The following is a 15,453-nucleotide window of genomic DNA, read 5'->3' on the forward strand; positions in this document are numbered from 1 at the left end:
CAGGTGCCAAGTATTGAACTGGACTGTCCTGTATTTGGACACTCTGTCCAGTAAAAAATTAGAGGTAATAATGGACATGTATGTGTCTGGTATTACCTCTCTGGACATTGACCTGACCAGCTTGGATGGCTGCAGGATTTCCCCGTGCAGGGAGAGAGCAGGGCTGTTGCTAGGGGGCTGGGCAGCTTCCTCCACCCTGATTTGCTACTGCTGGGTAATGCAGCCAATCTGGAGGGGGTGTCGGAGCCTGGGCGTGGGACCAAGGAGAGGAAGAAACAGCATGGAGCGGAGAGAGGTGTGCGTGTCTTGACCACGTTGCACCTTTCACTATTGTGTCCAGTATTTTTGGAGAAGCCACCTGGCAACCCTACAAGGGACATGTCCACCAAACATGGATAAAACTTCCCACTTGCCCACATCCCCTAAAACAGTGGCGACATCTGCCCGTATATTTTATTACGTTTTTCTGAAGTTAAGTACCACTAGTATAATAGTGTATAACAATTTTCTTTTATTTACGTGTTCATAGACAATGACGCTGTAGCCTCCCAAATATTGTTCCAATTTTCTGAATCAGCTGTTCCCCTAAATCCTTTTCCCCTGGTCTTATCTGCTGAAGTTTTTGTTCAAAGCTCTGTTTCATATAAAGTATATGAATTACAATTATTTTTACATTTGTATAAAAAATACTTACCCATCCACAACTTTTAATTAAGATTATTTATTCTTGATAAAGGATTTTTAACAAACAGCAATCTTTATTATACCGTTTTTGATTTATATGAGAACATCTTCAGTAGTATAGTACTGTAAAATGATTAAACCCCCTCAGTTGAAACAGTACTGAAATAGGATACTTTAGGTGGAATGATCATTCTGAGTTTTGGGAACTTTGTGAGTTTTTGAAATGAAAACTATTATATGAAAAAAGGTAGAAGACCACAATTTCAGTGTATATTTTCATTTATTTATAGCATCAACATGGCTGACAATGGGTGTGGATTTTGCTAGTTTACACAGTATTTTTTCTTTTCTGCAGAGAAATAAAGTCAACAAAAGCAGCTCAGTTGGGTGTTTTCAAATGAGTATTGTTGAAAACAGCACCAATAGTAGTTCTAGTGCCTCTAGTTGCTATAATGGAATGGAGAATAGAGCAATTGTTTTCCCATTTTAGTTTATGGCAGTTTGACGGGTTGGCCTTGTACAGTAGGGGAGGTCAGTAAGGAGTTCACACAGTAGTTCTTTGCCAACATAAAGGACTTTATTTCCAGGACTGGGAAAACAATTTATCAATGCACTTAGATATGTAGTGCAGCACAAAATAAACAGTGTTTTATAGTCCTTATCTTGGTCGCGTAAGGGTCTCAGCTGTCACTAGCCAACCTTCTGTTGCAGGCTGTGAAGTCCTGCTGTTCCCGGGAAGTCCACTTGAGCAACTACTGTCCGGTTTCCTTGCATGCTTCTCTGTGATGCAGGGTTATGAGTCCCCACTGTTTTTTCTTTTTGCCCACTACAACTACAGTACATTTTTAACATCCTCATATTTCAGAATGGAAAACAATTACATCAAAAAGGGATGGAGATGTCATTGAGGTTTCTAATTATGTAGCTTGTTTACATTCTTAAAGTAAAGAATTAAAGAAAAAGGACAAAAATCTAATCCTAATCTTAAAAAATGTAGATGTAGGCTATGCCTGTGTCACGGTGTCACTAATTTATGTCTACAAATAAAACACTTAAAACGGAAAACTGAAATGGATCATGTAAGAAAAAAAAATCAGTCAAAATGTTATGCAATATATATATATACTGCATTATGTAAAAGGATGATACAGTATGGGTTTATCATTAAATCATAATTCATATATTCGTGTCCTTAAATCCTATCAGTATTTTCATACATTTCCCAATTTTAAGACTAGGTTTTCTTTTTTATATATATATAAAAAATAAAACCTAGGGGCCTATGCAGAGAGCAGCGCTATTTCGAAATTCGCCATTTTTTGGAGAAAATCGCGCAGAAAGCAGCAGAAAATGGCGAGTTCCGAAAAACGCGCCAATTTTTCTTTTCTATTTGTAAAACTCGCCTCGCGGCTGGCGAGAACCTCAATCTCGCCAGTTTAAAAAATATCCGTATGCAGAGAGGCGCGAACGGCATCTAGCGGCTGTTCGCGCCAATAAAATGGCGCGATTGTCTCCGTTTTGACTCGCCAGAAAAAACTGCCGCTCGCGGCCATTGCAAAGGGAAAAAAAAAGGCGCGAATTTGTTTTAACACATTTCTGAAGCGCGCATCTCGCCAATTTAAACTCGCCACACGCATCCATGTTAAACATAGCAGAATTCGCACTTTTCTGCATATGGAGATTAAAACTCTCCAAAAAAGCTACTTTTTAATAAATTCGCCAATTTTAAAATTCGCTGCTCTCTGCATAGGCCCCAGAGTCTTAAAATTGGGAATGTATGAAAATAGTGATAGGATTTAAGGACATGAATATATGAATTCTGATGTATCCTTTTACATAATGTAGTACTGAGTAATGAAAAACACAGATTCCAGAATAGATAGAATCTGAGCATTTTCTTCAAGCAGTCTACAATATCTGAATAAGGGACCTAGGTGAACCTAAAAGTTTGAACTCTTATTAAGAATCAGTTAGCAGTTAAAAATATAAATTGTACCTTCATTTTGTTCCTTTTTTATTACAATTTTTCTGTCTTTACATCTGAATTGAACTTGCATGTTCATCTCTTGTGTTACCTTTCAGATTCATTGGAACCAATTTCATACAAAATATTGTCTGGGGATCCACATGAAATTTTCACAATAAACACTCAATTCGGTATTATAAGAACCAAAAAGCAACTGGATTATGAAACTCAACCTCTTGTGGTACTTACAGTTCAGTCCCAATTAGGCAGTTCTTCAGTCTACAGCAGCACTCAGGTCAACATTACATTGACCGATGTCAATGATAACCCGCCAATATTTCCTGCAGAGAATGAAGGAATAAGTATATACCAGAACACCGCACCTGGCACTGCTTTATACATTGCTCATGCAGAAGATATTGACAGTGGATATAATGGACTGATCTCATACAGTATTGCAAGTGAAAAGCAAGACATGTTTATCATTGACCCAAACATTGGAATTCTGTACCTCAACAGTACTCTAACAACGGACTATGAACAGACTCTTCTAATAATGGCCGAGGACAATGGTCACCCTATCCTAAGTTCCCTTCTCACATTAACTATTAGTGTGGAAAAACAAGTAGTTGTCAATGCTTTGACTTTTCTAAACTTGGTGCATCAGATAGAAATCAGTGAAGGTTTTCCAATGTATACCAGAATACTTCAAGTTAAAGCATTCATTCAGGGCACACCAAGCCCAACATCTAAAATAGTTTACTCTTTATACCCTGTTGTTGATTCAACTACATTTGGAATTCACCGTAGCTCAGGGTGGGTCTTCCTGCGCAGGCCTCTAGATTATGAAAATACTAAGATATACAATCTTAAAGTGGTTGCTAGCAGCATTGAGGATGGAGTGGGACAAACTGCAACCACCTCTGTGATTGTGAATATTCTAGATGAAAATGACAATTTTCCTACTTTCAGCCATGCTATTTCCTTCTTCACTGTGGATGAAAGCTCTGTCCCACATGGTGTGATTGGCACAATCCGAGCACTGGATAGAGACTCTGGAAAAAATGGGCAGCTCTCATATTTCCTCTTGTCTGAAGGAAATTATTTCCTGATTAGTTCCAAGACAGGTAATAATTTCAATTATGATTTATTTATACATTATCAGTAGTATGTCTCTTTAAAAGTAAACCTACACTTATAAGCACATTCTAAAATACATTTTTTTTATTCCCTCCCACCATACAATCACTTTAGAGCAGCAATGTGTGCTGATCACTTTTTTATTGTCTTTTTAATGTATTTTAAACTAAGAGGGTTTCCGGTGCAAGACCATACAGTGTATGTTCTACCCTGGAGGATACCACAGTTTGGGAGGTATTGTCCTATGAAATTGGGATGGGCAAACATGGTTACTTGGCTTGTTTTTGTTGATTACCAATCATTACTACAGACCATTGATGTCCCCATAAATGATTGGTCTGCTGGACAAGAAGTTGTCCAGCTGCCATTTTGGTTGGTTGCAATGCCATTGTTTCCTTAAATCCAACATAGCTGCATATTTCCATGTCTTGTTTAGACACTGATTTGACATCCGTTTCAACTTTGTCCTTTTTGCTTGCTTGAAGAGTGTGTTAAACTAACACACCATATGCAACACAAATATTGTCCCAAATTGTTATTGTTTAATAAATGAGAGCAAACAAACATGAATGCATATATACATTTAAATAATATCACTTGTGAGCACATTCACATGTCAGACAGGTCTGCAACCCGGCCTTTCAACCATTATCACCTCGCATACATTGCTCCCACTGCAGCAAGGGATTCATGACATGCAAATGAGCACACAATGTGTCACCTTTTGTCTGGAATATCCATTCACATGGAGCCCATTTAAGCTGAGATATCGCCGTTCACACAGCTTTTAAACACAGCATGGGACTAGCAAAGCAAGTTTAAACCACTCACAGACATGTTTCAACCCTGATGGGTATCATCAGTGTGAGGTTGGTTTATACTTGCTTTGAAATATTTCTAGGCTGGGTAGGTTTACCATACATTTTAAGTTATGGTGGCTGAAAAAGGTGACAGAAAACCTCCACCGTTGGCATATAGCCAATAAAGAATATCACTTGTGATAACTTAAAATATATACATTTAGATATTAAATGTGGTCATGAAAGGGCTATCTGTATCCTTTTTACAACAATAATAGTGTGGAATAGTGAAATTGGATAAAATAAGTTTTGTGTCAGTTAGCAGAATCTTTGGACATACATTGCCATGCAAATCACAATGAAACGAAAAAAAGCATTCAATAGTCAATAGAGGCAAAACTATCCTCAAGACACACCAAATAGAAATGAATGGTGAAATCAAGCTGTTATTCTCCTTGAGCAAAGTATGGATTAATTAATGGAGATAGTCAACCAACTTTTGACACTTAAATACAATTATATACTTTTCCCACAGGAAATTATAAAATAGAATTTTAAATTACTTTATTGAATTTTTATTCGCAGATTGCTCCGAAAGCAAATTGCAGTCTGGTTGTTTTTTTTTTCCAGAAATCAAATGTGTTACAAAACACTTGCCTACATTAAATTTCATGTTTTATTTATAAATCTTATCCTGCAATGTTATTTACTCTCTGCAGTTCCTTCTATACATAGTTTGAGACTTCACTATTTTCTGTATCACTTCTATCTTTATACAGGATAGGTTTGCTTTTATTTCAGTTTGAGGTTGCTGCTACTGCAGCTATGTCATTATAATGTGTCTATTTGCCGCAGGTTTATGCTGCAAAGCTGGATCAACAATACTGCACCAGATGTATCAAAGAAAAAAGATCCCATGGATGCAATTGCACATCTGTATTTTGGTTTGGATAAATACATTGCAGTTTTTGTGCTCTAGCTGTGCAGTTTTGCAGCTGGGAGACTTTGATAGATTGGCGCCTGTCAAACAATAACCCCTGTAAGAGCCACAGACCATGGATCCTGTGTTAACTGCAATTGACTTGAATAGTACTTAAAGAGGCAATCCTAGTGGCGATTTGTTTTGTGAATCTTTTGATTTTTTTTTTACAGAGGATTGAAGCAGGGGATCAACAGAGCTGAACCCTATTAATTTCAGCTACAGGGAACCCCCGCTTCTGGAGATACTTACCTCTGTAGGGTGTGCCAGTAACTGCTGCCGGGTCACGTAATGGCCGCTTTTGAAAGCTCCTGCACCCTGGGGGCCAATAGGAAGCTGTGATGTCATCCAGCGTGGCTTGCGATTGGCCCATGTGACGCAAGAGCTTTAAAAAGCAGAGTTACCGGCACCCCATTTGGAGAGCAGTATCTCTAGAAGCAGATGGTCCCCGGAGCTAAAATTAATGGGGATTCAGCTCCGTAGACCCCCTGCTTCAACGCTATGTTAAAAAATAAGCAAACAAGTCATAAAAAGAATCTCCCTCTTCGATTGCTCATTTAAGGCATGATCACACTCCAATGCCCCTTATCGGGGGCTTAGTGAATTCCCCCCACAGAAGTGCCTCTCAGACTTTTTTCTATATGCTGTGAAACTGCTTCTCATGTCAGTAAACGTTCTTGAGCCCTATTCACTAGAATTGAGAAATCAGACAAAGAGAAGCGGCTTCAGAGAACATACTGTAGAGTAAAGGGCTTTTGTGTCAATTGAACCCAATATTTCATTCATACTGAATGGAAACACTGAAACTGTGGGTCCTATGATCTGTTAAATATTCTTCTTTACTTTATTCCTGACAATCAATGTATGCCCATCAATGTAATAGAAAACAGGGAAGAGCATCAAAATGATTGGCAATTCACAATAACATCTCATGATATCATACAGATTGTATTTAGCTATAATAAAGTTTTTCAATCATTACCATTAGTTGACTAAAATTATGAAACTGATAAAAGTGTAGCTTTTATTAGAAGTAATTAAGGAGCGTTGACAGATGCAATTGCTGGATACTTGTTAACATACCTGATTGATTTCAATAAGCCCTTATGAAATTTTGTATGTGTCATCAAGTGATATGTGTTACTTCCACATACTAAATATCTACATTTTTACACCATGTGCAGGGGAAATTATAAACTGTGCTGCATTAGACCATGAACAGGAAACTCACCATCAACTGAGTGTCTTAGTGACAGACCATGGCACTCCACGTCGTAATGCTACAACAACTGTTTACATCAAAATCTCTGACCTTAATGACAACAAGCCATACTTTCCACAGTTTCCTACTGGAAAACAGCTATATGTCAAGGTTTGTTGATTACTGGCTCTGTTTAGTTTGTCCTGTGAAATGTATGGGAATCCCAGTACTGTTCAGTGCCATGGGATTTGAGCACCATCTTGTGGGGAAAATGTGCTTTGACAATTAGAATCAAATTACAGAACTTAAGTTAGATGCCTTCATCAGGGGGCCTTCACCTACTGTATTATATTTTTACCTAGTAAAAATATACCTGTAGAAGGTACCTAAGTTATTCTGAAAGCTTGTACTCTTTTTAACTACAGTATTACGTAGCCATTAAAGGTACTGTATGACTTCTACCTGACATGTTCTGTCTACGCTACGGGCTGACACCATTACCATCCTCTATATCTGAATCACTGCATGGGGTAAGTTATTACATTACTAAATTACTTTACTTGATTCTGAGTAGAGATATGCAGACATTTCACAGAAGTTTGCAAACCGGGTGAAACTTGCCTTTTATTTCCTGAAAAAATGTCACTAAATTGACAAATTTCACAAAAAAAAATTGCCAAGCATTAAAAATCAATATGCAAGGTCACGTGACCCTCTATATACATTGCCATGTACTGCCATTTTCGCTAAAGTATGGCAAAAAGTAGCAAACTTGCGAGATTGGTGAAATTCTGAGCAGTGTCAACTTTTGCAAACAAATTGAGCAAATACGCTAAATTTAAGAGAAAAATGCAAAAAAATGTGCACAGCTATTTGAAGGCATTTGAACCTCTCTGATTTAAGGGATTTTTACTGAGGGGGTAATTCTATATAATCTGAAGTTGCCGTTTTCAGGTGAAAATTCCCCTTTGCTTTAATTGGAATTTTCGGATGAAAACATCCCGAACGGCCACTTTGGACAATGTAGAAAAAGACACGTATTCTCGAGCTATCTGAACAAATGAAAACACTTGTAATAAGTGCAACACATGTACCCCCACCTGATACTGCTTTAGTTACAAGGTGTTGTGGGTTGGTTAGCGCCTCCAGCTGCAGTGGGCTCCAGGATGTCCAGAGATCAGTCCGGCACCAAAGCATAATTATTTCCCTTCTACCCAGGGACTGACACTATGGCAGGATTATAATAAAAGCAAAGGGGACTTTATTGTGCAGTCACTGCAGTTGTTCTTTACAGCGGATGCAGGGGTCTCAGAGGATTCCAGGCCTCTGGATGGTGCTTGCTCTAGCATTGTGGAGTCTTAGATCTTCTATAACCAGCGAGCCCATGAGGGGCTTACTGGCCTCTCACTCCCAGCCGGGAGGAGATGGCACACACTTCCACTCCCTAGGAGGGGTGGAAGCAGACTCACTACAATTTGTCACTTCCTCTCTGAACAACCCAAATGGGAGGGCTCAAGGTCTTTATCCTGATAGACTGTACACATACCATGAGTCACCACCACTTCTGTCACTCAGAAAATAGAATGAGGAGGGTCAGATACCCACAGGATGGCCAGTCACAGCATGTAGCTACAAAGGACTTACGTGACAGGGGGTAGAGAGGCAATCGGGACCAGCCCTGTTACACTAGTTTACTATAGTTTCTTTGTGAGCCTTACATTGCTTTAATCATTGGTAACTTGACATGCATTAGTGGAACCTGGAGAAAAATATTGATTTATCAACCACAATTTATGTTCTGCTTTTATAGAAAATCCTTTTTCCTGAGGGCATACATGTTTTTTTACCAGTTTCTCATTTATCAATTGCTGAAACAATACAAAGTGACAAAAAAGCACGAATTATGCCATTTGATTCACAGTAAAACTTTGCATTGGTTTATAAGACACTGGTGTATAAAACAAGGTTATGCTACTTTCTAAAGTTCAAATGAATTGTTCATTACAGTTGAGTAAAATAATAATATTACAAATAGTTGCACAAACATTTTTACTATGTACTGTAGGAATGATACAAATTAAATAATTTTAAAATGTACATCTTATCTTAATCCTTCATAACTTACATTCCTCCTTCCGTCCTTCAATTGTTGAATGTATTTAAAAGCAACCAGTGTTTCTAGGTGTAAATGCATACAGTTCTCCCCCAAAAATGTAAAAGGTTAAATGAATGAATAACTAAGCAATATGTATTTGATCAAATGGAAAAAACAAAAACATATTTGTAACTGTCAAGCACTTTGAGTCCCAATGGGAGAGAAGTTCTATATAAATTAAGTTATTATTATTATAATAATTATAGTGTCATAGTGTGAAAGACTTTAATTTGGAAATACCTATTTTATGGGATTTCTAAACGATGAATGTACTGGAGTTTTTACAGCAGCATGCCCCATCTCAATCTCAATATATTCTTCCTTTCCTAGCCTCAGTATTTCAGTGCTTTCTTAAGTTAAACCACCCATTGTTATAAGAACTTTTCATAAGAAAGTGTGTTTATGTCAAGGTTTTGGAAGCTCAACCAGAACATATGTTGGTGGCCACTGTATATGCAAAGGATCCTGATGCTGGAATCAATGGGACGGTTGTGTATTCATTGTCTTCAGGTAAGAAACAACTAATGAGATAAAGGGACAGTGTGTACAATACTTGATGTATTTTAGTTCATAATACAACTAAAGTCTATTTTTTTCACCTTCCCTCAGCAAAGGGTTAGCCAGGGCTGAACTGCATTATTCTGAGCTCCAGGGAAACCCTTGTTTCCATTATGTTAAGATGTTAATTCTCCCAGACAAAAAAATCTTATTGCCACATGGGAGAGCCTCACTCCAGGGACATTACAAAGCCTCAACTTCGTACAACCCGTTCAGTGCCTCACAGGCTTCCTGTGTGCCCTTTTTATGCCTTTTGGAGGCTCTTATAACTCTTCAGTGGTTAATGAAACAACCCAACCACTAATATCCTCTTGAAGATGTCCCCCCTACCCCAAATTTTATGGGTCTTGAAATCTCTTTGAAATGAATTCAATGTGGTTAAATACCTCAGGCCCCAATGGCGTAACATTTCAAATGTGCGTGTAGCAAAAAATAAATAATACAAAATTGAAATATTTTAAGGAACAAAATCTCCAGGCACTCAAAGACTAATCGATGAGAACTTCTGGATCTGTGCCTGTGGGAAATGCCAAAAAACATCAAGTAGAAAACTAAAACTCATTAAAAAAAAATCATTTGGAGATTATCTTGATTTTCTCATCAGCAATGTGTCTCTGGGTCTAGGAAGACTAATGACTAATTCAGGATAGGCAAGATGCCTAGAAATCTGGCATCACCCATCACTGGAACATTTAGGAAGTGAAAGATTTTATAGATGACAGCAATGTCCGACTTTTCCGAACGTGGCAATATGAAACGTATGCAGTAGATCGTTTTTATCACATTAGATAGGCCATTTATACGACAAATGTTATTTTCAGATGCCATGGCGTCCTCTTTCTGGGAACATGAATTTAATCCTGGGTGCATTTTTCTACGCAATACTAAGATCATTTGTACAGTAGTTATCTGCCTACACCAATTTCAGTTGCATGAAAATATCCCGAGGCTGGGTAATTTTTTTCAGCAGTTTGGCAGAGCCAGGCACATAATTTCTCCCAAAGCTCCGTTAATGTTAACACCAAAAAAGAATGTTACGTTATTTGTCATACTGTACCTAAATCTTGTGTTACTCCTATCCAGACTTTGAAAAAGGGCAAAAGCAATAGACAAAGTCCCTATTTCAGTATCTGCAAGAGTAACAATTTATAGCCTGAGAATTACCGTATTATAAATCCAAAGGAATGACTGTGCAGTGATTAAACAGAACTTCACCAGGGCTTTGAATTGTATAATTGCTTTCAAGGTTTATCTCTGCCTTGAAGTCCTTGGATGAAGTCTTCTAATTTTTCTTCCTCTGCTATCCTTGCCCTACTCCTTTCCAGCTCTCTCCCTGCCTGTTTTCTCCTCTCTCTGTCCCTGTTTCACTTTATTTGCTTCTCTTTCCCACTTGACTTCACACACTCGCCCAATGTATGTTGAAGAATTAGTTAGTATGTTGGCAATTTTATGATTTATTTTGTATGTTTATACTATCGCTCCGTGAACATGTTAATGCATCATTTTTTTATGTATTCTGCAGATGACGGTTCTGGTCATTTCATTATTAATGCCAGAAGTGGTGAAATATGGACAACCCAGGCGCTTTCATCAAACCATAAAGCACAATACCGATTAATAGTTACAGCAAGTGATCAAGGAGCCCCTCCACTTCAAGAAGAAGTGTTCATTAATATTCAAGTATGGACACCCATTGCACAGTTACACTTTATTATTGTAACTTTCCCTGGATAAAATATACTGTATGAATGATAACACCACGGCACTTTGTTTGCTGAAGAGTTGATCTGAACAACAGCTGCCCTTGAAGTCCTCTTAATCTTTCACAAAGAACCATTTGCCTTTGTCCAGCGCATACAGGGTTTGATATAAGGATTAGATTGACCTTGATGTGAGGATCGGAAATATGTATCAGCTGTCAGCTTTCATGCAAACTGTATGTTTCCTTTTCTTGCTTAGTCGCGTCATAGAACAGGATAGACATTACATCTTCATTGTGACAGTAACTAGAGAAGTGCGGACTTAACCCAAGTTTGCTTTGCCTTCATTTCAATCGATCTTAACGGTTCAGTCAAAATTGACAGAGTCGAAGCGAAATTCAATATTTTCTATTGAAATTGGAAAATTGCCAGAGGAATTTACCCTAAAATATGTTTTTTTTGTGGAAGACAAGAAGGGAGAAAGAGAGAGAGAAAACATATGGAGGCATACTTATGAACACACATGAGGTACTTGGGGAATAAGATCATTTGAATGCACAAAGTATATTCAAATGATTTAAATTAGCATATTTTCCACGTACCTCGGGTGAGTTCATTGCTTTGTCTCTACGTGTTGTATAGAAGAGTGTTTTGGGAGGTGTATAAGTACATGATTACACCACAAAGTTGGTCCCTCTCTCGCTCCCTTTTCCTCAAAATCCAGAGATTTTTATTTGGCAAACTTTTTTAAATAAATTATATTTGACAAAGTTCGACAAAAAGGGTCAAGTTGGCCAGATTCGTGAATCTAGATGTAAAGTTCACGTCTCTAACAGTGACAATCAACCTGCTTTTTTTAAGCAACAGAAAAAGAATGTGCCATTTTTATTTTAAGTATGGTTTCTTCTGCTCGCAGCTTGTTGAATCCCGGCTCGAGTAGGATATGCACAGTTGGCGATTTTTGGCAAAGTTTCAAAATTTTGCTTGCTACAAATGTTCAATATTGTTTAAGTCTGTGAACTTGCACAAATGTTTCACCCATCTATAGCGATTAGCCCTGTCATGCGCTAATATTACAATAAGCCCTTAAGTGATGAACAAGTCTTGAGTAGGTGGTGGAACATTATTTGTGGTTTATATAGTACAGCTTCATGGGGCTTATTCACTAGGGGCCGATGTGGGGTATCGCACCACGATCCGAAGTTTACTGCCGTTCAAGTCAGTGGCAGTTAACACCGAATCTGGCTGCGATATCCCGCATCGGCATTTAGGAAATCCCAACCTATATGACTGCCTTAGAAACCAAAATGCATTTTTGTTGGGAACCTACAAATTTTTTAAAAGTATTAATGTTCATAACAAAAAATACTCAGAACTGTCATATGTTTTACAGATCATTCCAACACTTAAGGAAAAATCTAATACTTTACTGAAAGTAAAGAACTTTAAGGTTCTAGAAAATTCTGAACCTCCACAACTGATTGGCTCTGTAAAGTCACGTGAAGATCACCTTTTGTCGAATAAGAAAGTGCATTACCAGATATCTAATGAAGAGCACAATGGCCATTTTGTCATTGATGGTTCCACAGGAGATGTATATCTATCAAGGCAACTGGATTACGAAACAAACTCTCATTACGTCTTAAGTGTAAACATACAAGACCACAATAAGATCCCTCCTCAAAATTATTCTGTTTTCCTTAAGATTGATATAGAAGACCAAAATGACCACATTCCATTGTTCCTTGATCATATTGTAGTCGTAGGCATTGAGGAAAATGTACCTACTGGGACTCTGGTACACACATTTAAAGCAAAAGATGGAGATGGTAGTTTATTGAACAGCAAGGTTAAGTATTCCTTAAATACTGATGACGCTGCAGAGAACCCGTTTCTTATTCATGAATGGGAAGGTGCTTTGACTACAGCCATGGAACTGGACAGAGAGACAATGGAGTCATTTGTTCTTACTGTAATTGCAACAGACCAAGCTGCGAATATTACAGATCGCCGAGCTAGCTCACTGACAGCAAGGATTGTCATTCAAGACATCAATGACAATAGGCCGCACTTTATATCATTACCTCTTGCTTCTGTAATGGAAGATGCAGACGTGGGCTCCCTTATACACCATATAGTGGCTGAGGATCCAGATGAGGGAAAAAATGGAAAAATTACCTTTCATATAACGGAAGGCAATGAAAAACATGCCTTTATGTTAGAAACAACAACAGGTATTTTTTTTTTTATTATTTCATTCATTGCCAGTAAAAAAAAATATATATATTAATTTAGGTGCGCTGGGCTGATTTACCTTTTGGTCTGTTTGTCAATAAATGCATTTTAAGGATGGCAGTTGGCAAGTTATATATAAAAAAAAATACTGTTTTTTAAAAAAAAAGGCTCAGTGTTCCCATCTACTGTATAACTGTTACTGCAACTGCCAAGATGCAACAGTGGCCATAATAACAGTCAACACATCTGTGCTTAATTCTCATACAAGCTATTATGATCAAATAAAGATAATATATGGTGAGCAGAGTGCATTGAAATGATCACAATTTATTGGTGCTTTATTGACAAGTTCTGTTTTTTTCCCTCCAGTTATTGAACTTACAGCAGTGTCCAATGTCGCCTACACCCTTGATTTTACATGTGTACTTGTTATGTAATGATTACTGTGTGTATTATTATTATTCTTGCAATGGGAATATTAATTCCCCTTCACAGAGTTATTCACGTGCACCTTTTGTTTAAAATTGAAGAAATACCTACTGTGATCTGGTAGTGAAGTTGCTATACTAAGAATTAAGAAGAAAGGGAAAATGTTTAATTTACTTGTTTTTTTTTAAGAAGAAAAATTGCAGATTTGTTAATTAGATGAAGTAGTACAAAATTACTCCCAGCACTGCTCCATTATACTTTGATAATTATGGATCCAGCCACCCTTATTGTCTGTGTCGCCTATTGAAGTTCTGTGCGATTTATCTAATTTTCTCTGCACCAGAGCTTCATCCAGGCAAATGGCATTTAAACCTCCAGCAAAAGGTTAATATATGGATAGCCCATGCAAGTTGTTCTGTATAAGCTGATTATATGGAAAGGCTTCCAAGGCTTTGCACAAAGTTCGTGCAAGAAGGGGAAATCGATCAATTAATCAATAAATCAATCAATAAGTATGCTATTTGTCTCCCTGTTTGCACTAACTTTAGCCAGTATTTACAAGCTTTACCATATACTGTAAGTGGCTTTGCTGCCTTTAAGAGTGATACATCTCTACCTCTGTACATATACTGTACATGTGTAAATATATTTTATATATACCAAATGGAAATATTACTGTATGCTCATTTGCATGTCTTAGACAGGTCTGCAACCCCGCCTTTCACCATTATCACCAAGCACACAGCAATTCCACTGCAGCAAGGGATTCTGGGAAATGACATGCAAATGAGCACACAGTGACACCTTTTGCTTCAAAACCATTAACATGGTTCCCTATAGGCTTAAGCTTGCTGCATGGTCACAGCTTTGAGCACAGCCACGGTTAAGATGCATAGCCAATAAACCCACCCACAGACAGCCGTTTCAACCTTAATGGGTCTCATCAGTGTGGGGTTGGTTATACCCCAGTGTGGGGTTGGTATATATATTTGGAATCAGAACAGTCGCCTGTTCTTTAGAATCATGAGCAACTTTAACCCAATGCCAGAGTTGCCTTATTTCCTATAATAAATTAAATGTAGCAGTACTGTATATAGACTTGTATTTGATCTTGTCATTGTTTGATTTAATTATCCAGGGTGGCTGACTTTATGCTCCCCAATCGACCGTGAATTTCAAAACCATTACATTTTGATCATCCTAGCAATGGATGATGGAACTCCCGTGCTCTCTGCGACACAGACTTTAACAGTCACAGTTATTGACGTAAATGATGAGGCACCAACATTTAAGCAACCCCTGTATGAAGCTGTAATTCGTGAAAACCAAGCGCCTGGGGAGTATGTGATGAAGGTGGAAGCAGAGGACACTGATTCAGGTGCTCTGTTTTATTTATTCATATTAATGAATATGTAATGTAAATAAAAATGCAGATGCATAATAACCGATATGAAAACTAACTAAAGGATATACAATTTTCTTTTTTACTTAAAAAGATTTGGACTGGATTTACATTATTTGTACTTTTAAAGAACAATTTGTCGAAAGGATGTGGTAGAACTTTAGCCCAGATACATCAAACTATGTTAAAGTGGAGTTAATAATG

The 15,453-nt window shown here is 37.7% G+C and overlaps 1 protein-coding gene across 2 annotated transcripts in view; it reads left to right on the forward strand.

Moving 5' to 3' along the window:
• DCHS2 (dachsous cadherin-related 2) overlaps positions 1 to 15,453 on the forward strand; it is a 328,465-nt gene that overhangs the window by 249,174 nt on the left and 63,838 nt on the right. For both annotated transcript variants that reach the window (XM_075613040.1, XM_075613047.1), the window contains exons 5-10: positions 2,767 to 3,777; positions 6,754 to 6,941; positions 9,336 to 9,435; positions 11,006 to 11,163; positions 12,577 to 13,417; positions 14,986 to 15,225. In XM_075613040.1, the coding sequence (XP_075469155.1) occupies positions 2,767 to 3,777; positions 6,754 to 6,941; positions 9,336 to 9,435; positions 11,006 to 11,163; positions 12,577 to 13,417; positions 14,986 to 15,225 (2,538 nt within the window). The remainder of the gene's footprint in view (positions 1 to 2,766; positions 3,778 to 6,753; positions 6,942 to 9,335; positions 9,436 to 11,005; positions 11,164 to 12,576; positions 13,418 to 14,985; positions 15,226 to 15,453) is intronic.

The sequence above is a fragment of the Ascaphus truei genome, chromosome 1, assembly GCF_040206685.1.
Source record: "Ascaphus truei isolate aAscTru1 chromosome 1, aAscTru1.hap1, whole genome shotgun sequence".
In the NCBI taxonomy this organism is placed as follows: domain Eukaryota; kingdom Metazoa; phylum Chordata; class Amphibia; order Anura; family Ascaphidae; genus Ascaphus; species Ascaphus truei.